At 59.0% G+C, this 25,942-nt stretch overlaps 3 protein-coding genes across 3 annotated transcripts in view; all 3 read left to right on the top strand.

Annotated features, from left to right (window-relative positions):
• PRPF6 (pre-mRNA processing factor 6) overlaps positions 1–12,937 on the top strand; it is a 48,317-nt gene extending 35,380 nt beyond the window's left edge. The window contains exons 12-21 of the mRNA XM_081097346.1: positions 1,381–1,503; positions 4,476–4,597; positions 5,992–6,130; positions 6,976–7,095; positions 7,407–7,583; positions 7,901–8,034; positions 8,688–8,779; positions 10,077–10,191; positions 11,897–12,023; positions 12,637–12,937. Coding sequence (XP_080953472.1) covers positions 1,381–1,503; positions 4,476–4,597; positions 5,992–6,130; positions 6,976–7,095; positions 7,407–7,583; positions 7,901–8,034; positions 8,688–8,779; positions 10,077–10,191; positions 11,897–12,023; positions 12,637–12,789 — 1,302 coding nt within the window. The 3' untranslated portion in view covers positions 12,790–12,937. The remainder of the gene's footprint in view (positions 1–1,380; positions 1,504–4,475; positions 4,598–5,991; positions 6,131–6,975; positions 7,096–7,406; positions 7,584–7,900; positions 8,035–8,687; positions 8,780–10,076; positions 10,192–11,896; positions 12,024–12,636) is intronic.
• Positions 1–25,942, top strand: part of LOC308523402 (dnaJ homolog subfamily C member 5) — a 290,237-nt gene that overhangs the window by 101,437 nt on the left and 162,858 nt on the right. The window lies entirely within an intron of this gene.
• Positions 13,147–17,017, top strand: LOC308523407 (uncharacterized protein C20orf204). The gene is made up of 5 exons (XM_081097355.1): positions 13,147–13,364; positions 14,324–14,492; positions 15,992–16,264; positions 16,358–16,510; positions 16,666–17,017. The coding sequence occupies exons 2-5, from the start codon at positions 14,490–14,492 to the stop codon at positions 16,810–16,812; spliced, it is 576 nt and encodes a 191-aa protein (XP_080953481.1). The 5' UTR covers positions 13,147–13,364; positions 14,324–14,489; the 3' UTR covers positions 16,813–17,017.

Here is a 25,942-nt window from a genome sequence, read left to right as displayed (position 1 = left end):
AATAAAGGGTCTCAGGTTTGATTCCCAGTCAAGGGCACACACCTGGGTTGCAAGTTCAGTGTGGGCGGCAACCAGTTGATGTCTCCCCTCCCCTCCCCTCCCCTCCCCTCCCCTCCCCTCCCCTCCCCTCCCCTCCACTTCCCTCTCCTCCTCTCCCCTCCCCTCTTTCTCTCTCCCCCCATTTACTCTCTCTAAAAATCAATGGAAAAAATATCCTTGGGTGAGGATTAACAAAGAAATAAATAAAAGGGGTTATCTGTGTGGGCTGTGTCAGGGTTGCTGTCTGGTATGTATGAAATGGCACTTAGGAGAGCTTAGTGAGCATTTTGAAAATAAGTGGCTTTGACCCTGGCTGGTGTGGCTCGGTTGGTTGGTTGGTTGGGCGTCGTCCTGTGCACCAAAGGGTTGCCAGTTCCATTCCCAATCAGGGCATATCCCCCATAGGGGGCGTGCAGGAGGCAGCCAACTGATGTTTCTCTCTCTCGCTCCTTCTCCCTCTCTCTAAAAATCAATTAAAAAAATACATTTTTATTGATTTCAGAGAGGAAGGGAGAAGGATAGAGAGCTAGAAACATCAATGATGAAAACCATTGATTGGCTGCCTCCTGCACACCCCTTACTGGGGGATCGAGCCCGCAACCCAGGCATGTGCCCTTGGTTGGAATCAAACCTGGGACCCTTCAGTTTGCAGGCCGATGCTCTATCCACTGAGCCAAACCGGCTAGGGCTCTAAAAATCAATTTTAAAAAAGTGGCTTTGAATTTCTGTTCATAGATTTGAAAGTCATTTGCCTTTTCTTCCTTAGAGAGCTGTGTGTTATGTGTCTCTTGCATTGTTGGTCCTTTTCCATTTGATGTGCAAGAGACACCAGGGGTAGGTCTGTGTCTCCTGCTGTCTCCTCTCTCCCGGCTGAAAGCCCAGTGCTGCCCTGCGGCCAGTGGCCCCTACCCCATGAGTGCTCCTGTGCTGGTCCCTCCCCCAGGTTTCTACCTCGCCGACTCTGCATGAGGCTCATCTGTGTCCTGACAGGTCTCTGTTCTAGACTAACAGACACAAGTGTGTGTGAACTTGTCATTCCTCCAGGCTCTTTGGAAGTTTCTTTAGCGTAGGAGCCTCTTCTTGCCACTGAGTTGCCTCCTGTAGCACTTTGTGCACAGTAGGTGCTTATTTAATGTTAGTCGAGTGGTGGGTGCAGCTTCATCTGGTCCTTAGGCATTTGTCGAGCATTGATCTGCTGGGTGCAGGGATGGGTACACCCGTGAGCAAGACAGACAGACAGAAGCTGTGGAGCCCACACACCTGCAGTCGGCAGCACCAGGGCACTCGGTTCTCGCCATCCGCACTCTGCTGTGGAGTCAGTTTTGTGTCCTTCCCTCTCAGGATGCTGAGGAGTGTGACAAGGCGGGCAGTGTGGCCACCTGCCAGGCGGTCATGCGAGCGGTGATTGGCATTGGGATCGAGGAGGAGGACCGGAAGCACACCTGGATGGAAGACGCCGACAGTGTGAGTCTGGTCCTTGGGCCTGGAGTCTGTTTGCTTGGGTTTGAAAAGCTCTTTGATCTGCTGGCGTATAGCCATCATGGCCGTCGGAAGGGACAGCCCTCTCTAACCCAGGTCCGCGTGAAGAGCTGCTTTTTTAGCACTCACTCACCTGCAGAGGACCCGACCCCAGGCTCACACGCTTCCTTAGCTGTTTACCTCTGGGCATCTGGCTGGTCCGCACCCCCTGGTTTCTGTTATAAATTGCACTCAGAAAACATTTTGCACACAAAGCTTTTGCCTACTTTGAGATTACTTCCTTAGAACAGTTGTCCAGAGAAGACAGGGTCACAGTCAATAAACACAGTTGAAGTATTTTATTCCTTGCATGTAGCCCTTTTTTAGCTTTTTTATTTTGAAATAATTTTAGCCTTACCTAAAAGTAGCAAAACTGTATGAAGAATTCTTATATGCCTTTCACCCAGATTTCACCAGACTTACCCGTTTTACCACATTTGCTTTTTCATTCTCTACGTGCACACACATGCCCCTCAATTTTTTCTGAATCCTTTGAGAGTAAGTTGTAGATGGCATGGCCCTTTACATCTGAAGACCTCAGTGTGTGTTTCTCTGAAGGAGGACAATTGTGAGCTTGCTGACACTCGTACGCAAGCTCAGCACAGCTCTCAGTCGGGAGGGGGTGTTGGTGCAGGACCAGGAGTAAGCTGCAGACTTTATTCAGATGTCAGTGGTGTTATGTGTCTCTTGCGTTGTTGGTCCTTTTCCATTTGATGTGCAAGAGACACCAGGGGTAGGTCTGTGTCTCCTGCTGTCTCCTCTCTCCTCAGCTGAGTTCTGTTGCACAGCTGCCAGGGTCACTTCCTCGGGTCTCCATGGCCTGAGGAGGGCTCTGGTCTGTCTCTGGTTTCCATGAGTCTGGTGTTTATGAGGCGTACGGGCCAGTGGTTCTGTGGGGCCCCTGGATTCAGCCTGCACTGTGTCTCATGGGCAGGTTGAGGTTCTGCATCTTTGTGGGGACTGTGTCTTCCCGGCGGGTTGTGTTGGGGGGCGTCTGCGCCCATTCAACTCTGACTGGCGCAGGTGGCGCTTGCCAGGCTCGCCAATGGAAGGTTACTGGTTTTCCCCTTTTAATTAATCAGTATTTTGTGGGGAGACACTTTGAGACTCCCCACACCTTGTTTCTCGCCAAACTTTGACCTGTGGGTCCATTAACTTTGGCCTGTGTTAGTTACTGCCATGGTATTTGCCAAATGGAGGTTTTTTAAATGTTGTTTCTTCTGATTTATTAGAGTTTATTAGTAGGAATTCCACAGTAAAGAACAGCCTCCCCGTCTCCCTCATTCGTGTGGCGTTCACTCCTTTACATCAGGAGGGACTGAGGATCTCACGCCATTCTCTGGGATTCTGTCCACCATGGCCATCGTCCCAAGTCCTGTGTGCACTGTGGGCCCCTCCCTCCCCTGAAGGCAGGTGTTGGCACTGCCCTGGCTACCAAGCTGGCCTGCAGACGGCCTGTGCACACTGACCACACTCTTGGGTTGTGAGACACAGGCCAACTGCGACATCTTGTTACAAACCTTTAACATGTAATACGACATACAAAAGTATGAAGAATCCTTATATAATAAAAGCCTAATATGCTAAGTGTCCGACCGTTTGTTCAACCAGTCGCTATGATGCGCATTGACCACCAGGGTGCAGACGCTTCGACCGGTAGGTTAGCTTGCTGCTGGGGTCTAGCCGATTGGGACTGGGTGAGACAGGCTGGACACACCCTGGAGCCCTCCCGCGTCCCTCCCCAGCCCCGATTATGCACCGGTGCACCAGGCCTCTAGTAATTTAATGAACAACCACACAGCCTCTGTGCTGGGAGAAAATCTCTAAACACCCAGAAGACCCCAGGCCCTGGTTGCCAAGCCTCTGTGTACTCCGAATGCAGTTAGACACTGTGCCTGTTTGCTTTCCTTACTGTTGGCCCCGTGGAGGTGTGGTGGGCATTGCCCTGCGGACAGCAGCAGCAGCTGGGGGCGGGGGGGGGGGGGCACCCACAGCCTGAGCTGGTGCCGGTGTCCTCGTTTCCATCCCCTTCGCAAGCACTGGAGTGCGCACAGCTGTCCTTGAGAGAGCGCGTGCTCCTGCAGCGGAGCGGAGGTGTTTGCTCGGAGTGTGGAGTGTTTTCCTGGGGCTCTCACACCGACAGGCTGGCCCAGCTATCATGTGAGCCTGTGGGACTTGGGGCGATGGCCAGGGTGGACGGAGGTCTGAAAGCCTTTGTGACTGGCTTCCAGGACCTTGGTCAGAAGTGATGGTGAGGGTGCAGGCCAGTGTGCCTGGATCTGATTCTCACTTCACCAGGTGCTTGCTCCTGGTCAGGACACGCCCACGGCAGGGCCTTCCTGGTGTCTGTGGTGTTGGCTCAGTGGAGGCCATAGAACTGAGAAGGGACCCAGTCTGAAGTTGTTGAAGTGGGAAGTAGCCTTTGGTGGCTCAGGTGCCCTCCTTGTACGAAGACTGCACAGGTGTGAGGCCGCTTGTCCAATTTCAGTTCACATCCCAGTTGCAAAACTTTGTTCCTGACACACTTCCTAGTGGCTTTTCATCTCAAGACACAAGCCTGTTTTGACATGAGAGGACTTTCAGTATCTGCGGTGTGTGTGTGACTTACAGTTAAAAATACATACCACACTTTTTTTTCAAAAGGACCTCACATGCATGGATGTGTTCACCCCGTGCCCACCTGCTCCCCCGCGGCCGTGGTGGGTGCTCCTCGCACCAGCTCCCATGTCTGTCTGGGCTGGCAGGCCGCCTCGTCACAGCCCCACATGCTCCCACTTTTGTGCTCACACCCCATCCTCCTGGGGTTTCCCTCCTGTGTGGTATGGTTTCTAACAGAGGGCGCCATTGGGGAGGGCGCCATACCTCCTGCTCCGAGGCCAGTGCTGGGCCGCCCATTCTTACGCCTGTCTCTGCTCCAGTGTGTGGCCCACAATGCCCTGGAGTGCGCACGAGCCATCTATGCCTACGCGCTGCAGGTGTTCCCCAGCAAGAAGAGTGTGTGGCTGCGAGCCGCCTACTTTGAGAAGAACCATGGCACCAGGTACGTGGGGGACCGTCTGCCCCGCATGCAGCTCACCGCCAGCTCTAGGCTATGCAGTGCTCCCCACAGATGGGCGAGTGCCTGGCCTGGAACTGCAGCTGGAGCTGTCCCTGTGGCTCCTCTGGCGATAGGATTATCACTGTTGTGTCGTTGTGACACTGAGGCGGAGAGGGGGCCTCTCTGCCAAAGCAAAGCACCTGCGGCCGAGCCTGGGGGTTCCTGGGTGCTGGAGCTCGGAGCCCGGAGTCCACGTCTTGCCAGCTCTGGCTCCATCAGTGTGGGTGGTGCGGCATCTGGGCCAGGCAGGCATGGTTTTCATTTAAAATTGTGCTGGCTTTGGGTTGGAGTTGGTTTTTGTGCTCTGAGGAGGTCCTTGACAATTTTCTCTAATTGTGCTCTGTAATTGAAAAAACCTTCGGACCTGCCTCGGGGCCACAGTCACTGATTAGATTAGGTGTTGCAATTCTGGTGTTGAGTGGGCTGCCGGGGCATCGGCTCACGTCACTGTGCACTCTCTGCCCAGGCTGTCTGCTGCTGTCCCAGTGCTGGTGGGGATGGCCTTGCTGATTCGCCAGGGCTGTCGCTGGGAGCATTGAGGCCTCTTTCCTGTCTTTGGTGCTCCTGTCCCCTCCTCATTCCTGCCAGCTGGTTTGTGTTGTGGAGTTCACTCCTTTGGGGACATTTTGAGCTCACCCTGTACAAGTTTGCCTCGGATGTCTTCTGCCTAGCAGAGCCTGCCCTCCCAGCTGTGGCCCTGGGCTCAGAGCAGCCCCTCCTCCCATCTGGCACCTGTGCCATCTGCCGACTTAGGAGGGTGAGGGAGGCAAGTGCTTGGTGCCTGGGGTCTCGGTTCCAGGGTTGTGTGCTGTTCGGCTTCCTGTGGGGGTCTCACTGCTGAGGTCTGAAGAGGCCACCTGTGCCAGGCGGCATGAAAGAGGGGCGGCGGGCTCCACACCTGGCACCCCGGCTGGCGGTCTTCTTGCTCAATAGTGACCTAAAATAACTTTCTTCCAATAAGACAGTGTCTCTGGATGCCAGAGAGCGGATGGAGGCCATAATCGTTATCAGCGGATCTGTGGCTAGAGATGAAAGGCTCTCCTGTCACCCAGACCGTGACGTTATCGCTCCCTCCAGGACACACGGCTGTAAAAGGGTCTCCTGAGACGTTCCTCTATCAGGCTCTGCTATTTAAACAATGCGCTACTTTGTAGCACCCTCTGCAGTAGTTGATTTTAGAACCTTTATGGAGAGAAAAGATTTCCCCACACTCTCCCCATTGTAAACCTAGTCAATCATTGATGGTGTCGGACTTTGGAGCAGTAACTGTCTTTTCAGTGCCTGCGCCACGGCTGCAGTGCCCTGTGCGCTTGTGGTGACCGTGGCCCGTCTTGCAGGGAGTCCCTGGAAGCGCTTCTGCAGAGGGCCGTGGCCCACTGCCCCAAAGCGGAGGTGCTGTGGCTCATGGGTGCCAAGTCCAAGTGGCTGGCAGGCGACGTGCCTGCGGCAAGGAGCATCCTGGCTCTGGCCTTCCAGGTGGGTGAGGTCGGCTGTGTTGCGAGGGCATCAGTGCGCACACTTCCTCAGGGCCTCCTCCCGCCCACCGACGGTGCTGACCCTGGGGGACGTGTGTGGCCACAGTGCACAGGACTCAGACTGCTGTGCAGGCAGCTGGGGCCCCACGAGGACCTGAGAACAGGGAAGATGGCCCAGCTAGTAGACATCTGCCCCTTGGTCACCACCACTCAGTGTGACCGCTGGCTAGATGTTCCGGAACACAGAACACAGGGCGAGCAGGTGGCATTTCGGTAGGGGGGTGGGGGGGCGGTGGAGCACACAGCGAGTGACAGCTGGCCTTTAACATGGAAGTTAGGCCATCCAGTTCTTGCAGCAGGGAGCCCTGTGCCCCTTGCCCCAAGCAGTCAGCCACCCACCTGGCCACATGGGTCACACGTGGGCAGCGTTACATCGAGGCAGCTGCACCCAGCCAGGCTTGTCGTGGCTCGTGTACCTACCTTTATAGCCACGTACAGTGTCCTGAGACTTTGTGACAGTGTGGGCGTTTGTCAGTAGTTTGCAGCATCCTTCGTATAAACTGGGGTGCTGTGTAGAGGGGGATCTGTTGTGGCCCCAGCTAGCATGACAGAAGGTGTTGTTCTCGAGGGATTCCCTGAGAGGGACTGGCATGGAGCTGGCTGTGCCCTCTGCTGTCTCATTCCCCATCTGCCCTGGCCCCACGGCCAGTCACTGCAGCGCCGCTTTCGGGTTGGCGTCAGCATGTGTGGCCAGTGGGCTCCCAGGAGGCTGCTTGTGTTCAGTGAGCCCAGCCCTGCTCACTTCTGTCCTGTGCCCACCTTGGCTCTGCTGGGCTCACCCTCCAGGCCAACCCCAACAGTGAGGAGATCTGGCTGGCGGCTGTGAAGTTGGAATCGGAGAACAACGAGTATGAACGGGCCCGGCGGCTGCTGGCCAAGGCTCGGAGCAGCGCACCCACAGCCCGGGTGAGCAGATGGCTCAGGCCACGTGGGGCCTCCTGTTCTGCAGTGTCGGGAACGGGGCGGTGGGGGAGGGCCTGAGGCCAGGACACTGTAGGCTCAGATTCACTTTGAAACGTGCTTGTGTGTGTAAAGCCCATGTGGCTCCACAGCTACAAGGCAGCTTACAAGGTACATAGCAGGACAAACAGCATTTAAGGCGACCTGTTGTATGACCTTAAGCATCTACCACAAAGGTGTCAGCCCAGCCCGGGCCCAGTGCTAGAGGCTGGGCCAGAGCCGGGTGGGATGGCTGACTGATACGTGCCTGCCCCCAGGTGTTCATGAAGTCTGTGAAGCTGGAATGGGTGCTGGGGAACATTGAGGCCGCCCAGGAGCTGTGCGAGGAGGCCCTGAAGCACTACGAGGACTTCCCCAAACTGTGGATGATGAAGGGGCAGATTGAGGAGCAGGAGGAGCAGACGGACAAGGCTCGAGAGGCCTACAGCCAGGGGGTGAGCTCTGCACGCGGCACACTTGGGCTCAGTGGTCAGCACCTGCTTAGCCCCTGCTGGGCCTCCATCCCCTTGCTCAGGGCAGCGCTTCTCCTGGGCACTCCCGATGGCGCCTGACAACCCGACTCGGGGCCCTTCAAAGCTGTATGCACTGCATGCGGTGCACATAAAACCTTTAACCAAGACATGAAGTGGGTGGGTCTCCATGGACATGGGCAGCCCGACTCTCTGGCTTGAGGAGCTGGCCATAGCTGTCACAGCCCCTCCCAGATGCCAGCCACGCCCCCTCTCTTATTGTCTGTCTTTTTTGGCCATAGCTGAAGAAATGTCCCCACTCCACACCCCTGTGGCTTTTGCTTTCCCGCCTGGAGGAGAAGATAGGGCAGCTGACCCGAGCTCGGGCCATTTTGGAAAAGTCTCGCCTGAAGAACCCGAAGAACCCCGGGCTGTGGTGAGTCTCGTGCCAGCTCACGCTTGGGTGCCCTCGCTGGTGCTCACGGCAGCCGCTGGGCCGTGTTTCTGGCTCAGGCTTTGCAGGAAGAGCGGCAGGTCCCGGCTGTGAGGAGGATGCAGCCCAGGTGCTCAGATGTAGTTAACTTGTCTCTCGGAGCACGTGTCCAGGGAAGCCAGAAGCTGATGATGGGGGATCAAGGATGGAGGAAGTCACAGAGCTGCTCCATAGAAGACATGGCGTCTAGGCGAGACCTTGAGGGATGAATAGGAGTTTCTTGGGTGAGGGTGGCGTTTTGCCCACAGGAAACTGCATACAGAGGTGCCGCGCAGGGCGCAGAGCCAGGGCTGGAGCATGCGGCGGGGGCTGAAGGAGACGCCCTGTGTTGTGCACTCGCAGCCGCCGCAACACGCCACTATCCTCCCACCCATCTTCCTGGCACCAGAGGAAGACCAAGAGTGTCAGTGCCCTGAAGAAATGCGATGTCAGGATCCCAGGCCCCGGGCAGGGCCATTGCAGTGGGCCCCACAGTGTGGCACCAGTGTCTCCCTGCTCCATGTGGCAGCATGGGCAGCTCCGGTGCTGCAGTGCTGTGGTCGGGCTGTCTGCCGCAGACAGGCGCGAGACCCCTCCCTCTTGGCCTGTGTCCTCAGGTTGGAGTCCGTGAGGCTGGAGTACCGTGCGGGGCTGAAGAACATCGCCAACACGCTCATGGCCAAGGCGCTGCAGGAGTGCCCCAGCTCCGGTGAGACCTGCTGGGTCCCAAGCAGGGCTGCAGGCACTTCCTGGGGTGGTGGGTCCCAAGATTCAGTGGGCTGTGCACAGTGTTTGGTTTGCATGAGTCAGTTTAGTCACAGGGTTTATTAACACGGTCATTGAGACATTGCAACTGAATTCGCTGCCGGGGGCACTCCACTTCCTGTTGTGAGGTGCTGCCACTTCTTCCTTCGCCTTTTACCATGTCACCCCAAGTCTGTAAGGGGTGCACATGCAGCATAAACGGGTTTGGAGTGAAAGGGAATGAAACAACCTCTAAGCCACTGCTCAGAGACCACTACTTTGAGCTTTTTTTTTTTTTACTTTGAGCTTTTTATAAAGTAACAAAGTATGTTTAGTTTGTGTTTTTTCCATTGCTTTCCAGAGAGAGTGGAAGAGAGGGGAGGGAGAGAAACATTGATGTGAGAGAGACACATCGACTGGATTGCCTCCCGCAGGCGCCCCAACTAGGCAGGGAGCAAACCTGCAACCCAGGTACATGCCCTTGACTAGGGGTCGAACCCATGGCCCTTCGATGTTTGGGCTGACACTCTGAATCACTGAGAAGCACTGGCCAGGGCTAGCATGTTTAATTTTGTGCCTTTTTTTAAAGCTGAAACTTTTGTGAGAATTTTTCGTTATCGGTGACTCTTCAAGGGTGTAAATTATAAAATTTTGTAGATATGACAAAAAGCACCGATCAGTTGTTACTCAATTTTTAATCTGATTTTAATTCAGTATTACAACCTTTCTTTTTTTTTTTTTTTTTAAATATATTTTATTGATTCTTTACAGAGAGGAAGGGAGAGAGATAGTTAGAAACATCACTGAGAGAGAAACATCGATCAGCTGCCTCCTGCACATCTCCCACTGGGGATGTGCCCGCAACCCAGGTACATGCCCTTGACCGGAATCGAACCTGGGACCTTTCAGTCCACAAGCCGACGCTCTATCCACTGAGCCAAACCGGTTTCGGCTCAGTATTACAACCTTTCTGTCTGAATCTTTACTAGCGTTTCTAGGTTTTATTACAATAGATTCTTGGGTGTGGAATTACTGAATCAGCAGGAGTGAGGCCTCGTTGTTATTTCCGACCGTCATCCCCAGAAAGTTGTCCAGTCTGTGCCCTCGTAGCTGCGGGTCCCAGGCGGGCACTGGGATGGCGGGCTCATGTGGTCTTTGCGGTGCTCCCTAAGCAGGACCCTCCTCTCGGGCAGCGGTGCTGGCTGGATGGGCGCGTTTCCGAGCCAAGGTCAGAGCCTGAGGCATGTGTCTCTGAGTTTCAGGTGTCCTGTGGTCTGAAGCCATCTTCCTGGAGGCCCGGCCCCAGAGGAAGACCAAGAGTGTCGATGCCCTGAAGAAATGCGAGCACGACCCCCATGTGCTCCTGGCCGTGGCCAAGTGAGTGGAGAGTCCCTGTGGGGCTGCTGACCTGGGGACCTGACTGCTTCCCGCCAGGGTCCGCCTGGTCTCTGGAACAGGGCAGGCTCCCTGGTCCTTGGTGTCTAGACCTCAAGCACTTTGGCTTCTTGGGGGAGAGGCCCCGTGGACGTGAGCTGCCTGGATTGTCTGGTCCCCTCTGTCCAGTCCTTCAGATGGGACTTCTCCTCTGTGTCTGCCACTTTGTAGCTACACATACACGTGCCCTGGGTTTCAAAACAGAGACAGACTTCAAATGTTGGTCCACACAATTTAATTCATAAGCAAAGCCCCTCTGGCTGAAAGGGCTGTAAGCAAGGAAAGTGTCTCCCCACATCAGGGGGACAGTCGTTCCTGGGGGACCTGGGAGCCGTCGGGGCCATGGGTCCGGCTGTCAGTGCCCGGGTTGTGGAAATGCCACCTCCTTTAGGGCAAATGGTCTCTGGGCAAAAGGAGGTCAGGGGCTCCCTGGGGAGGTGTGAGCTGTGTGAGGCGTGGGAAGGAGCTCAGGGTCTTGGGAACACTGGGTGAGGGTGTGGCCCATGAGTGGCTTGCAGGAGGACTTCCTGAGAGGAGTGGGACCTACGTGCAGGGCAGGGCTTGCGTATGGGCTGGGCTCCTGGGGCTGCTGCTCACCCGGAGGTGGTGGCACCTGGGAGGTCGAAGCCTGAGCCAGGGATGTGCCCAGCTGGCCTTAGCCCTCTTCCTCAGGTGCTGCCCAGCACCTCCTCTCACTGCTGTGGGGACAAGGGCTTCCCACAGGCTCCCGAGGCCTGTCAGAGCTCCCTCCCTCCTGTTCTGTGCTTCCGCCTCCCAGAGTGACCTTTATGTGTGCCACTCAGATAGGGCAGCCATAAACCTCATAAAAGGCTTTGCTAAAGTCAACAAATCACTCCTTGCTGTTCCCAGGCTGGTGTTCTGTGTGCCTGCTATCTGAGTTTGTGCTCTTTAAATCACAGTTTATCTAACACCAAGCAATTAAGAATACCACAAGGCTTAAAAAACAATCAAGCTATCATTGCATCAAATTACTCGTTTCGTACAGACCGGCCCCAGCAGCTGCCTGGAGTGGCGGGTTAGTGGTGCCCTCCTCTGCGTTGGTGACTCTGGTGGAGAGGGAGGTGGGCCTGGGTGGAGGTGGAAGCAAGTCCTCCCATTGTCCTGTCCTCACTGACGTGCAGAGGGCTCTGTGGGCCCTCGATCTGGTTGCAGATGGTCCTCCCCCGTGGCCTGGTTCCAGGTATCTTGTCTGCTGTGCCCAGGTGCCCGTGCTCACCTGAGGTCCCCCTCCTCGGGGTTGGCTGCCTGATGGGCAGGAGCAGCCAGACCTTCCCTTCCTTCCCTAATCAAAACCTTAGTTTACATTTTTGTCAGGTTTACTTTCATCCCCTTGTATTTTATCCAGAGGAAAAGAGTGATGGGAAGGAGTTGGAAGTTCCTTACTCTGTGTGTAGGTTTTCTAAGAAACAGTTTGGTTAGACACTTGGAGAACGGCTCCAGTTTTGTGACCCGCACCGGTTTCCGGGTGGCCAGGCCCTTCCTCAGCCTCCTGGGGGAGCCCAGGGCTTGCAGGGAGGACAGGTGCCACGGTGGGTCTCCGGGCTCATGCTGCACCCGCACACGGGGAGGCCGGAGCCGGCCATCGCTGGCCGCTCACCCTGGGTTCTCCCCCTTCTGCTTCCGACAGGCTGTTCTGGAGTGAGCGCAAGATCACCAAGGCCAGGGAGTGGTTCCACCGCACCGTGAAGATCGACTCCGACCTGGGGGATGCCTGGGCCCTCTTCTACAAGTTCGAGCTGCAGCACGGCACGGAGGTCTGCACCTGCACCGGGGGCAGGGGGCAGGGGGCGGGGGCAGGGGGCAGGGGGCAGGGGCAGGGGGCAGGGGCAGGGGGCAGGGGCGGGGGCAGGGGGCAGGGGCAGGATGCGGACAGCAGCTCTGCTGACGGCTCTTCCTCTGCAGCTGTCTCCTGGTTACAGTTCTGTAGCCTCACAGCCTGAAGTGTAGATGTTTAGGCCGTGTTAAGTGGCCTGTTAGCCTCTCTTGGTTGGTGATGAGGTCATGGTAGAAATGAGAATGGATTCCCAGCCCTGAGGATTGTCCTTGTGCCTCTGTGGGTCTGACTTCCCAGTATGGCTTCCAGGGGAGCTGGGCTCACAGGGTGGGGTGGCCAGGCTATCTTGGGGTGCCCACGAGAAGTTGACTGCCTTTGAGGGAGGCAGGGGCTTGACTCTGCTGTGCATCTGGGTCAAGGCCTGCCCCAAGGTCATCTGTTTGGTGGGGTGGGGTGCAGTGGGGGCTGCTCCTAGCAGGAGGGCCCTGCCCTGGTGCCAAGCAGGGCCCAGGCTGGGGCTGAGGTGCACGGTGGGACAGGTGCGGAAGAGCCTGGGAGGAGCCCTGTCTCAAGAGCCCTCTGGTCCCCCCCAGGAGCAGCGGGAGGAGGTGAGGAGGCGCTGCGAGAACGCCGAGCCACGGCACGGGGAGCTGTGGTGCGCCGTGTCCAAGGACATCGCCAACTGGCAGAGGAAGATCGGGGAGATCCTCGTGCTGGTGGCAGCCCGCATCAAGAACACCTTTTGACTGGGCGGTCCCTCTGGGCCGGGGTCTTGGGGCGGGTGGGCCAGTGTGCCTGCCTGCCATGGGAGGACGGGGAGGGGCTCAAGCAGTTTCTGCTCTGGAATTAAAGTTTTTCTAGGTAGCGTGTAGGGTTGGTGACCTGCTGGTTTTCTCTGGGGCTCCTGGCGTGTGCTTCTGTGCACCAGGCTGGTCTGGAGGGCTCTGAGAGAGGACGGTGACTCAGCGAGACTGTGTGGGGAAGGTGGTAGGACATGCACCTTCGCTGGTGACTCCTCTGTCCCCTCTGGAGCCTGCAGCTCCTCGAGGGGGGCACCAGATCACAGGTTCAAGTTGGGGTGGGGGGATGGCTTCCATGAGTCTGAGCGCACACAGCCACATCCTCAGGTGCCTCCGAGAGCCAGTGCCGAAGGGTACCTGGGAGGCCCTCGGCTGGTGTTGGAGGAAGATGTCGCCATGAGAGAGGTTCGCACATTTGCAGGTGGACTTGCTTTTGCTGCTTTATACTCAGCAGAGCTCCGAAAGCTTTTGCAGCTGTCCTCTTCTGCACGCTGACCAGGATTTGCCTGGGACACTGGCAGGTGAGGATGAAGGACCTCCTTAGGCGCTGCAGGGAGAGGCAGGTGGCTGCGCTCGCTTTCCTTCCATCTCTTCTGGACGAGGCGGGAGGTGCCCGGGGTCCTGCAGACAGAGTCCTGCAGCTTCTAGGAGCTCATTCGTCTCTGATGTGGGAAGCAAGGCCCAGGGAGGGACAGGGACTGGCTGTGGCCACAGGGATGTGGGTGGCCTTCTGCGCCCCAAGTGGAGCGTGCCTCCTGGGCACCTCCTCTGGCTTTGATGTCAGGTGAGGCTTCCTGCAGGGCCTTGGAAAGTTCCAGAGCATCAGGATTATCCACACGTGAATGTCTTGGGGGTTGCTTTCTCAAGTGCTTTGAGGTACATTATTTTTCTCCTTGGGAAAACACTTCAGCTTTTCTTCAGCTGACATTTTTTCAACTGCAACTTCCGGCGAGCGGGTTCCAGAGGCTGTCCCTATCCTTCGGGCCAGGCAGGGTGCTGTGGCCCAGCCAGGAGGGGCAGTAGCCGAGTGTTGGACCAGCGGGAAGTCCCACGCCAGGGACCTGCTGGGGCAGGACCCCTGGGCGTCAAGTGTGGGGCTGGCGTGGTGGGGATAAAGCCCCCCTTGCTGGTTCTGTCGTGGCCAGGTTCCTGGGAGAGCACTGCCAACCTCAGAGGGAGACCCAGATGGGGGGGGTGGCCCCCCACTTCCTTGGCTCCCCTTCCCCACCTGGCTGTACTGCCCACTGGCACCCCACCCCCTTTGGGACAGCACATGTCTGTGGGGCTGGTGACTCAATCCAGGACCCACTGGGTGGGAAGAGAGCCCAGCACTGCTGGGTCCAGGGTCAGGTTAATTGGAGAAGCGATTGGATACGGAGTTGGGAGAGGGAGGGGGCAGGCTGGGATCCTGGGGCCTCCCTCCTCCCTCCCTCCTTTGCTGGAGGAGCCAACTTCAAAAGCCTTGTCCGCCTGCCGCCAGCCCAGCCACAGCCGCCCTGCTGCAGCCCGTCCAGGGAAGCTTTTGGCTGGGGTTGACTGGGCTTGGAGCCGGACCTGGAGAGCTTTCCGCACCCCACCTGAGGACCCCAGGATCATGTTGGAGACTCAGAGGCAGGAGTGAGGGAGGGCCTGCCCCTGAGAGGCCCATGGTGAGCAGCTTTGGGCCCCGGGAGGGGACTCACATGGCCCAAGGGCTGGGAGGTGGAAGCAGGCACCGCCCAGAAGGCTGCGTGATCCTCGGTGCCCCACCGACCAGCCAGGACCGACTGGGAAAACCCCCCTTGGGTGGCCACGGAGCCTGGCCCTGTGTGCTCAGGCCGCAGGTGCTGGGCCGAGCCTTTCCCGGCAGTGTTGGGGGCAGGGAGTCTGCAGGGCTGGGCTGAGCCTTGGGCCCTGTGTGCCTGTAGGGGGGACGGGACAGACGGGCCTTCTGAGGATCCCTGGGCAACAAACATGACCACTTGGACGTCCCTCCTCCAGTACCATCTTGTTCTGTCACCATGCTCTGACCCACAGCAGGCAGAGGGGCGGTTCTGGGTTGGCCATCCTCCTGCATGCCCCAGGGTTGAGAAGGGGCACGTCTAATTGCATCTGCTCCTCCAACGGCCAGGTGGCCCTTGCAGGAGCCCCGCAGACACCAGGCCTGGGGGCCTGCAAGTGTGCTCAGCCCAGGAGGCGGTCTGCCAGGGCTGGGAAGCGGAGTCGAGTCCTGGTCTCACTCGGTTCACTTGATTAATTTTCCAGTCGCTGTTGGATTTCATCTTGGGGCCCGAGGGTGGGTTTGGGGGCTGGGAGCTGGAGACAAATCTTTCTTATTGATGTTTGAGTTTCGGGGGGGGGGGGAGGGGGCGGGGTTGGATTTCTACTCATGAGAGCTGCCCCCCCCCCCATTCTGAGGAGGGAGGCCTTAAATGGAATATCTGGTGGGGCATAGTGTGGCCCCCTCCCTTCTTGTCTGGGATTTTCCCAAGCCTTACACTTCTAAAGGGGTGTGGCCATGAGTTCTGAGCCCTCACCCTGTCCTGGTTGGGTTAGGGGTGCAGGAGGACTCCCATTTCCTGGGTCAGTGCTGATTGTAGTAGCCCCTGATAGGGGTAGTTCTGCCCAGGATCCCTGTGGGGAGGGTGGGCGCACAGAGGTGAGCAGTGTGCTGGGGAATGGGGCACCCAGCAAGAGGGTCAGGCTCTGGGAGGGGGAGGGGAGGGGCACCCTGCTGTACCCCGCCTAGGCCAGGCCTGCCCCACAGTCTTGTGGGCTCTGGAACCTGTCTCCTTTCCAGCCTCACCCACTCAGCGTTCAGCTGGCTTATTGTAGTACTTTTTTCTTAAATCGTGTTTTATCTTCAATTACAGGTGACGCACGATTCTATTAGTTTCAGGTGTACAGCCCCGTAAACCCAGCACCAGCCTAGTGATTAGAGTATTGCTGACAGCCCCTCGCTGTGCATCCCATGACTGTTATGTAAGCAGCAGGGACTTGTCCGGCCCTACCTGGGCCTCAGCTGCTTGTTGGATGTTGGGGTGACATCTGCATTTACACCAGCTCAGATTCCTCAAGGTTGGGGGCGGAGCACACTGCCTGTGAGGCTGCTGGAGGACAGACCCCTCCATAGGCCTGGGCGCCCCACCCTGACCTAGTGGCCTTTTAGGTAACCCCCAAGCCCGTGCTCTGGGCGCTCCTGCTGGCGCTGCTAGGAACCGCGCTCCCCGCCCAGCCCCGCGCCTGCAGTGTCCCCGACGTGCTGCGCCACTACCAGGCTGTCATCCTCGAGGACCTGCAGGCCGCCGCGAGGCGGGCAGGGCCGGGGGATGCAGGGGACGGGCCAGGCTCCAGACATCTCCATTTCGTTCAGAAAAACCAGACTGACGCCGTGGCCCCTGGACGGCGGGGTCGGGTGGGGCCCTCCTGTGGCGCCCAGAAGGTGAGAGGCCCCGCCCACGCCCTCCAGCCTCCTTCCTGGCGTTTCCCATCGGGCGCTGCCCCCAGCCCCGCCATTTCCTCCCTTTCCTCCCAGGAGCACAGTATTCTAGTGTCCATCGCGGCCCTGGGGCGGGCCCTGCGTGGAGCGGTGGCTGGGGACCCCCGCGGGGCCCTGGAGAGAGCTGCCTGGACCGTGGCCCTGCGCACCGAGGCGGTGATGCGGCGCCACTGCCGGCCGCTGCGCCAGGTGCGCGCCCGTCCCCGAGCGTGTGCGCGTCTAGGCCCCGGGCCCTCCCATGACCGGGGCTTCACAGTGGCCCCTGACCGGCTGGGCGTGAGCTGGGGGGGTCGGGGGGGGGGCTCCCGGATTGTGCACACGTACTGACCGCCCCTTCCCGACAGCGGAGCCGCCGGGGCTGGTGGGCTCGGCCGCGCCCTCAGCGGCATCGCGGCAGGCGGAGGCGGCTCCTGCTGCGAGCCCTGGACGCCGTCGCCACCTGCTGGGAGAAGCTCTTCGCCCTGCGAGCCTTGGGCAGCCGGGGCCCCTAGCTCGCCCTGCCAGGGGCCTTGGGATGAGTCTCGTTTGGTGACCACCGAGGGCTTCGTGCTGACCTGGCTGACCATTGAGTCCCACCCAGGTCTCATCCTGACCCCTGTTCACCCGAGGGCGCGGGACCTGGAGGTGTGAGCCCTGTTCGGTACCAGGCTGCCCTGCGCACACCGAGAGAGGCCTCAATAAACAGCTGGTGTTGCCAGTCCGGTTCTTGTTCCCTTCGCCTGCTAGCTTTTGGCGGTTGGGGGGGTGGGGGGCTCTGCTTCTTGGTTGGGAGTGGGCGCTGGGGGCACCGACTGTTGGGAACCTGGGGTACACTTCCTTTACACCTGGGCACGCGCCGCCCTCCCGACCTCGGGCAGCAGGGGGCAGCTTCCAACGCTGGACCCTGGCTCCGTCGGCGGCTTTAGGCTGGGGTGGAGGGGACTCCTGCAGGCGCTGCAACATGTTGAGTGTCCGTGGGCTTCCCTCTGGAGCGGGGGAGGGGAGGGGAAGGCTGGGCTTTGTGAATTCACAGCAAAACAGCCGGATAAAGGAAACGGGCCTGAAGGGAAGCCAGAGTCGCTGGCCCTGGCTGCAAGCGGGGCCAGGCCATTTCCTGCGGCCCTGGGAGGGGTGGCTGTCGCCCCCTTTGTGGGACTGGACAGGCTGGCCAGAGACCCACTGTCTCATACCCTGGAGACCCTGCGTTTCTTGGCCGAGTGGGGCACCAATCCCTGCTTCCCCCCTCTCGACTGCATGGCCCTGGGGTCTGTGTCCCCTCCCAAGTCTAGCCTGTGGCCAAGGGGGGATCCGGCAGGCAGGGCCACTGGCTAAGGCGGATGCTTCTCCAGAGACAGCGGCACCGGCACCGGAGGCCTCAAAGCAGGCCCTGCCTCAGGTCCTGGCAGAGCCGAGGCAGGAGGCGCAGGAAGGCCTTCAGGGGGCAGCCATGGGCGTGACCATCGGAGCATGGCCGACCCTGCCCAGCGCTCACTGTGTTAACACATTGAGTCTGTGCAGCAGGAACTAGTGTCCATTTTCTAGGTGAGCAAACTGAGGCACCAGGTCGGGACTTGCCCCAGGGCACATGCCAGGAAGTGTAAGAGCTAGGGCAAGGCCCGCGGGAGGGTGGTCCCTGAATGTGCCCTTGGGCAGCGGGAGAGCCAGGCTCCTGGCTCAGTGCTCAGCCTCAGCTCACTCCTAAGTCCTGATCAAGGGAGACCCCAGTGCGAGGGGTAGGGGTGGGGGGTGGGGGGGCTTTGTAGTCGAGGCTGAAGGAATAGGCTGGGACATGAACGGGTCGATGGAGGTCCAGGCAACCGGAGGTTCCTGGCCTGAGCACCTGGGTGTGTCCTCTTGAACTTGGGGGACACTGATGAGGGGAGCAAACCTGTGTTGGATGGAGCAGTCCCATCCCGGGGCTCCTGCTGTGTGGGCCCTGAGGGGCCCAGTATCCAGGTAGGGGAACAGGTCCAATTTGGTTGGAGCCTAAGACATGGGGTCGCTGAGTTGGGGCTGAAGAAGGTTCTTAGCATCAGTGCAGGGGCAGGAGGAGAGCAGGCCCTCCAAGGAGGCCCCCACTAGGCTCCTGTCTTTCCCAGGCAGCCAGATCCCAGCACTTGGACCTGCCCCAGGCCTGGGGCCATGGGGAGAGCATGCCTGGCATGGCCTCCAGGCACTCATGGCCGCTGCCCACCCACCATGCTCTTTTCCTGCTGCCTTGGAAGTGGGTGGTAACAGGCAGTCCCTTCATCCACCCATGTGGTTCACACAAACCACAGCCTGGGGGGCTGGCGGGGGGGAAGCAGAGGTCTCAGAGTTTTAAGGAGACAACCCCCACCCAAGTCCTGGGCCACGACCACATGAGTGGGTGAGATGCCCCCACTTCCTGGCCCCACCTGGTAGTGTGTGTGTCTGTGTCAGTGTGCACACAGGTGTGTGCTGAGGGGTTACCTTTGAGTGTGTACATAGAGGTGCATGTGCAACACAGTCCAGGCTCCTGCCTTCCCCTCCCCCTGCCCAGCAAGCTCCCCTCTCTGAGGCCCTCCCGGTCTAGTCTGTCCTGGCAAATTGAATGCCCGGGGGGCGGGCATTGGAGGCCTCTGGTCTGAGCCAGCAGAACACAGAGCTCCCATGATCTTGCTCCTGCAGCGCCCTCACTCACCCCCTTCCACCCTCTGACCTTTCTCTTGAGGCCTCAGACATGCCAACCCCTGGATGATGGGCCAATATTGTGGGTGTGAGGGACCCGGGCCCTGTCCCCTCACCTTAGAAGCCATCTGGCCTGCCTAGTATGGCTCAGTGGTTGAGCGTCGACCTATGAACCAGGAGGTCAGGGTTCAATTCCTGGTCAGGGCACATGCCCAGGTGTGGGGTGTGCAGGAGGCAGCTGATCAATGATTCTCTCTTATCATTGATGTTTCTTTCTCTCCCTCCCTCTCCCTTCCTCTCTAAGATCAATAAAAATTAAAAACAAAAAAACAATGATAGATTGTTCATGATTAAAAAAAAACTATCTGTATCCTAAGACTGCTGTAAAAAATCACCACCAACTAGTTGGCTTAGAACAGTAGATATTTCTTTCCTCACGATTCCAGAAGCCAGAGTCCAAAATCAGTGTCACTGGCCTGAAATCAAGGTATCTGGGGCCGTGCTCCCTCCAGGGCCACAGGAGGGCCCCTTCCTGCTTCGCAGCTTCTGGCGGCCCAGGTCTCCGCAGAGGAGGCTGTGTTGCTGCCGTGGCCGCCTCCTCAGGAGGGTGTTGCCCTTGGATTCAGGGCCACACCTGCCAAGACTCTTTTTCTACATAAGGTGCCACTCACAACTTCTGGGTGTGGACATACGTCTTGGAGGTCAGGTAGGCTTCTGGCTTTTGGGACAAACTTCATTTGGGCTGAGTGGGGGCAGGTGCAGAGCCACACAGCTGCTGAGACAGACTAGAGGGAGAGCCGGGTGCCCGTCCAGACCCCAAGGTGCTGGCTGTTCTTCAGGCCTGGCACTGGGACCCCCTCCGTGTGTGGCTCACCACAGCACACGAGCGCTCAGTAAATGCACTGGCTGGGACTGACCAGCGCGGGCAGAGCTGGAGCGAGACTGGACCACAGGGACAGGGGCACTGGCTCAGTGCACGGGCCTCGTGTCCACGTGTCTGCCAGGTATGCACTGCCCTCCCTGCTGAGGCCCTGGGCCTGTGGCTTGAGCCTGGTTCTCTCAATGTAAAACCAAACCGTTTCTGTGGCTCACACATGGTGGGGTCAGGGCTGGGCCCAGTGGCGTCCTGTCCCACACTCGTGCCTTCTCAGCTGCTTCCAGGAGGCGGGGGCTGGGGCACAGAGGAGGGCTGAGCAGCGGCAGATGGGGCTGCAGGGCACTGGCCAGGGTTGTGCAACTTCCCAAAGCAGGGAGCCAGGCCCCCACACAGCGCCAAGGAGGGCCAGGCTGACTTTGAAGAGTAGCCGTCCCGCGGACTCCCCAGACTGCGAGCTTTTGAAAGAACATCTGGAACCCGGGCCATCCGCAAACTAGTCTCTGGGTTAGAAAAACCAAAGTTAGTCCTGACTTTGCCACTGTGTTCCACACCCCCACCTCTGCCCCTTCCCACGCTGCCAACAGGCCCAGGGGTGGGGTATGAGCCCTTCCCTGGGGTCCTCTCATGGGCTCTGGCAGCACCTCCCCCCGTGTTCCCTGCCCCACTGGCCACCCCCAGCCTGACATGCAGTTTTGGGTTCATGGAGCCACAGCTGCCCGGTATCTGTGCTGGGTGCTGAGGACTGGGCCGTGTCCGAGCGGGAGCCCGAGGAAGCACCTGCAGGGAGACCCGGGCACGGCCTGCCAGCAAGGGCCCTGGCGTGTGAGCCTGAGCTGGACCCTTGGTCCTGCAGGTGTGCAAGGAGGCTGCCTGCTCCAGCTGGGCTGCGGGAACAAACAAGACCCCACTCCAGGAAGCAAAGCAAACGCTGCTTGTGGGGGTGCCAGGTGCTGCAGCCCATTGTCCTTGCCAGTGGCCTGTAGGACCCTGGGGAGTGCTCAGCGACAGTCCCCATCCTGCCCCCTCCCTAGCAAAGACCCAGCTTTGTCAGCACAGAAACAAATGGCCTTCTACCCTCCAATTACCCCCAGAGCCGCAGGGAGCCCTGCCGGGGGAGCCGTCCTGGGGAGGGAAACGCGGCGTCAGGCCCTGTGTGCTGTGGGGAAGGCGTTCCTGCCTCGGACGGACGCTGGCCCCTGGGCACCTCCGGCCTGGCCTGCGCTGCTCTCAGCGCGTTGGGAGTCTCTCCGGCGGGTGGAGAGGCGCAGCCTGACTCAGGGACTCCTCCATCGCCCAGTGTGACGGTGGTGCCCGGGGCTGGCACGGGCAGGGCACCCCAGGGTCCGCCCCTGCCCGCCGCTCCCCTCGCCCCTGCCCAGCCTGCGCAGGGCGAGCGGCCAGGGGTCCGGCTGCGGCCCCAGATAAGCCCGTGCCGCTTCCTGCGCTTCCTCCCAGCGCCGCGCGCCCCTTCCTGTTTCCTTGAGCGGCGGCGGGGAAGCGGGGGGGGGGGGGGGGGGGGGGGGGGGCAGGGGCAGGTCGTGGGGACTGGGCGGGGCCGTGGGGCCGGCTGGCTCCTGGGAACGGCGGCCGGTCCATGGGGACGTGGTCCGGGGCACCGGGTGGGGCCGGGGAGGGCGGGAGCCGCCTCGGCGCTTCCCCGGGAGGCCCTGACGGTGGCCAGCGGAAGCGGGGGGCTGTGGCTGAAACAGAAGAGGAGGCACCTCGGTGCCCCACACCCTCCCCCAGGCCGGGGCCAGGCCTCCCACACACCGGGCCAAAACCCTCGTGGACCGGGCGGCACCTGCCCCCGGAGCCCCGCCCGGGCCTGCGGCAGGCGTGGGGTGGGCCTTGGGTGTGGGGGACGATGGAATCGGAGCTCAGAGGCTCTGGACCCCCTTTGGGGGCAGCTGCTCTAGCGTACGGATTTAAGATGCTTCATCTACTTGCTCAGGCCTGTTCATCAGATACAAATGTCTGTCATTTTAACAGACACATCCACACACAATGTGCACAGCATTATTCACAATAGCCAGGACACCAGTCAACCCACGCATCCATCATTGATGAACCAAGAAATCAATGTGGTCTGTCCATACGGAATATTGTTCAGCCTTAAAAAGGAATGAGGCTGGAAGGTGTGGCTCAGTGGTTGAGCAACGACCTATGAACCAGGAGGTCACAGTTAGATTCCCAGTCAGGCCACTTACCTGGGTTGCAGGTTCAATCCCCAGAGTGGGTGTGCAGGAGGTAGCTGATCCATAATTCTCTCTCATCATTGATGTTTCTCTCTCTCCCTTTCCCTTCCTCTCTGAGATCAATAAAAATAAAAAGGAATAAGGAACAGTCCGATGATGCTGGCACATGGGTGAACCTTGAAAATATGATGCTAAGCCCTAGCCGGTTTGGCTCAGTGGATAGAGCGTTGGCCTGCAGACTCAAGGGTCCCAGGTTCGATTCCGGTCAAGGGCATGTACCTTGGTTGCAGGCACATCCCCAGTGGGGAGTGTGCAGGAGGCAGCTGATCGATGTTTCTCTCTCATCGATGTTTCTGACTCTCTATTCCTCTCCCTTCCTCTCTGTAAAAAATCAATAAAATCTATTTTTTTTAAAGAAAATATGATGCTAAGTGAGCAAAGCATGACTCAAAGGCCACTTACTGTGTGGCTCCACCCACGGCAGGCGGCTTCTTGTTTCTGCTGAGGGCCATTTGGATGTGTGTACCATCCTCAGGCCAGACAAAATCAACAACTTAAAAATTAGCTGCTACATTTTATCAAACATTTAATTAATCACCCCTAATGCCTTGCAGGGCCAGACCAAACGATTTCCCAGGCCTTCCACAGCTTGCGGGCTAGGCACCCCATCCCTGCTCTGTGGGAAGAGTCCAGGGCAGGCCAGTGCACAGAGCAGGCGAAGATGGTGCTTCTCGGGGCTGTGGTGAGGAAGAATGGACCAGGACTGCTGATGGGCAGGGGCTTTGGGGGTTTATAGAAAAACACTGAAATCAGTGGTGGTGTTTGCACAACCTGTGAATATACTAAAACACTGAATTGTTCACTTAAAAATGTGTGTGGGTTTTGTAGCATGTGAGTGGGCAGTTGGATTGTCCAGTGCTTGTCCAGGGGAGTGCAGGGTGGTTGGTCCCTGCTCGCTCGCCTGCATGGCATCACTGGGGCTGGTGTGTGAGCACCGAGTTGTTGGTGGTGTATCTCTTGACAGTGTTCCAGAGGGTGGTGACTGGGTCTGCGGGGGCGAGGGTGCAGTTTACCTGCTCTCTGCTCCACCTCCCTGCCCTCCTCCCACCGGCAGCTTGCTGGGAAGGTTCCACACCCCCGCAGGTCACTCCAGGGCCAGGCTGGGTCCTGGGCGTGGGAGCCAAGCCTTTGCCAGGTTGGGGCTAGAACTTCCCGCCGGGCACTAGGCCGCCTGGGCCTGTTCCTGGCTGGCCTGACTCAGCGGGAGCTGGGGGTGGGGGTGGGGGTGGGGGTGGACTTCCCTTCTCTGACCCTTGGGGAACCAAGTAGGTGGAGCAGGAGGCAGAGGGTGGAAAGTCTGACCTGGAGCCGGAGCCACCCAGGCTCTGGGCTGTGTCCTGCCTAGGACCAGCTGGGGCAGAGCCAGGCCCCTTGGGGAGCCCCCAGACAGAGATCTGGACAAAGGGCCTCTGAGGAAACCCTCTCCCCTGGCCCAGCACCACTGCTGAGGAGCCGCTAGTAGAAACCGCGGCCCTTGGGGAGAGGCCCTTTGTGTCCTTGCCCAGACCCTGTTCCTGGCTTGGGGGCTGCTCCACATGGGGACCCTCACTGGCCTCCCACCTGGAACTGAGGGAGTGGCTTCTGGGGAGTCTGCTGCTGGGCCTCACCCTCCTTGGGTGGTGGGGCGATGCCACCCCAGGCAACCACGGGACTCCTCATCCCCTGACCCTGGGGCTCGGGGGCCTCTGGGTGAGATGGGGTGGGGTGTGAAGCACAGAATGAAGGGTGTGAAGATGCTCCAGCCTGAGCCAGAAAACAGCCAAGACAGCCCGCACCGCCCTGTAGCTGGCCTGGCACCTTTCTTGGTGTGTCCATGGGTGTCACTGGGCAGGAGCACTGGTGGCCCAGGCAGGGAGGACCTCAGAGGCTGTTCACGTCTAGGCAGAGGACAGGCTGGGCTGGTCCTCCCTCCCTTCTGCCTGGCCAGGAGTGAGGGGAGGGGTAGGAGGGCCCACACCTGTGCAGAGGCTCCTGGGCTCCAGCTGTCATGGGTCCAGTCCTGGGAGGGGCCACAGTGGGTGCACGTTGGCCAAGCTGACTCAGGGCTCCAAGGGGTGGGCCACCTGTTCCCCTGGCAGGGTCAGGCCCAGGACAGGGGTTTGTGAGCTGTGAGTGGGTGTGGCTTAACACTCATGGGCCATGAGCACTTCTCCCATGTGAGAGCCCAGGACTCAAAAGGGGCACCTCAGAGCTCCTTTCCCGCTGTGACAAATGTGCCTGAACTGAACCCCCTTGTTGCTATGTCTCAGCTTGCCTGCCCCCACTGTGCTGGCAGTCACGTGTGCTCTAAAGGAGGGGGCGATATTCCTGGCGTCCTGTGGGCTATTTCTGTCTGTCCCTCCGCCCACTGGAGGCATCTTTCACCACTTCTGAGTCCATCTCTGGCCTCCTCAGCTTGTCTTTCTCCATCCCTGTCTTTGAGTTTTCTGGACCCTGCTGCTGATGGGGTGGGGATAGGGGACCCAGGTCCTGCTCCCCAACTCTGCCAGCTGAGATGCAGGGCTCATGCCAGTTAACACACAGGTGATTGATGTCAGCATACCTCCAAGAGGCAGGACACGCATAACAGCCCGCACACCTTTCCCCCACACACACACTCGGGCAGCAGGCCCCGGGTGTGACACCGAGGCTTACACAGGCACATGGGCAGCCAGGCCCAGGCTTGCTGCACACCCGTGTGCACTGAGTGCCATACACACAGTCACCTTCACGGATGGTCACAATCTCAGCATCACAGCTATGCTCAGAGCCTCACGTGCACACACGCATGTACGTACTGGCTGACAAGCACACTCACAGGGGTGATTCCGTTTCACCCGCATCACAGGGCCTGGACATCTCAGACACCATGCTCCCCACTGAGCATATGCTCATGGGAAACTGAGTGTGACTTCCCCCCATTGGGGTGCTCAGGGGTCAGCGGGACCCTAAATATACCATGGGGGTGGGGGGCTAGGACAGGACAGACCAGGGGGCCACGTGACTCTCCTCTTGGCTTAGAAGACCTGCTAGGCCCTGAGGAGCTGGTGCAGGGGAATCAGGTCTGGGGGTCCCACAGGAGAATCACCCATGAAGGTGATTGTTGCCAACTTTACCTAAACCTGGGGGCGCTGGGCAGGAGCTGGGGCCAAGGAGGCGGTGTGGGAAGGGCCCAGTCCTGGGGCAGAGGGCCAGTGCCATGCGACTCCAGTGTGGGAGGCTTGAGATGTGAGGCCTGCCCCTGCTCTGGTGCGGGCAGGTGACCCTGGGGAGCATCATGGTGTGTCATGGTTCTGCCCTCTCTGGAGACACTGGGTTGAAAATGACAGACAGGGCCTCCAGGACGCCATGTCTACATACAGGTGTTAACCCTGCCAGCCTCATTCCAGGAGGGCGCTGTCTTGGGCAGTCTCTGGGCTTAAAGGAAATTTAAGGAGGAGATGAGTTTGAGGAAACCTGGGTGAGGGGATTGCTCAGCACAGTCTGACCCTATGAGGCTTGGGTCACCATGGGCAGGGCAGAAGGGAGATGGAGGGCTGGGAGGATGGGGGATGCCCACAGCTCCTGCCTTCCCCCTCCTCTCTCTGGGGAGTGTCCTTCTGGGAAGGATGGGGAAGTGGGTGCTGTGGGGTCCCAGCTGGGGGTCAGGCTGTGGAGGGAGATTTGGAGGGAAGTGCATGTCCAGGGCCCATCCTCCCCGACCACCACGGACAAGGTGGTGCTCAGGGCAAGGATGAGGCACTTCACTGTGGCCTCATCCGGCCCGGGGGACCCGCCCCAGGCTCCTCCTTTACAGCAAACATGGTCACTCCTGCTGAAAAAGCCCTGGCTACATTGACGCTTTGATCACTGAAACCCCTTGGAAGAAAAGGTTTAAAAGTT

Source organism: Myotis nattereri (assembly GCF_964212035.1).
Source record: "Myotis nattereri genome assembly, chromosome: 8".
Classification (NCBI taxonomy): domain Eukaryota; kingdom Metazoa; phylum Chordata; class Mammalia; order Chiroptera; family Vespertilionidae; genus Myotis; species Myotis nattereri.
Note: the sequence above shows the minus strand (reverse complement) of the source record. Positions and strands in the feature narration are given on the sequence as shown.

Bases quoted from the DNA above. Each gene is read 5' to 3' on its own strand.
- LOC308523407 (XM_081097355.1), top strand. The intron at 16,265-16,357 runs GTGAGAGGCCCC...CTTTCCTCCCAG, and splicing joins CCTCCTGTGGCGCCCAGAAG to GAGCACAGTATTCTAGTGTC. The intron at 16,511-16,665 runs GTGCGCGCCCGT...CCTTCCCGACAG, and splicing joins ACTGCCGGCCGCTGCGCCAG to CGGAGCCGCCGGGGCTGGTG.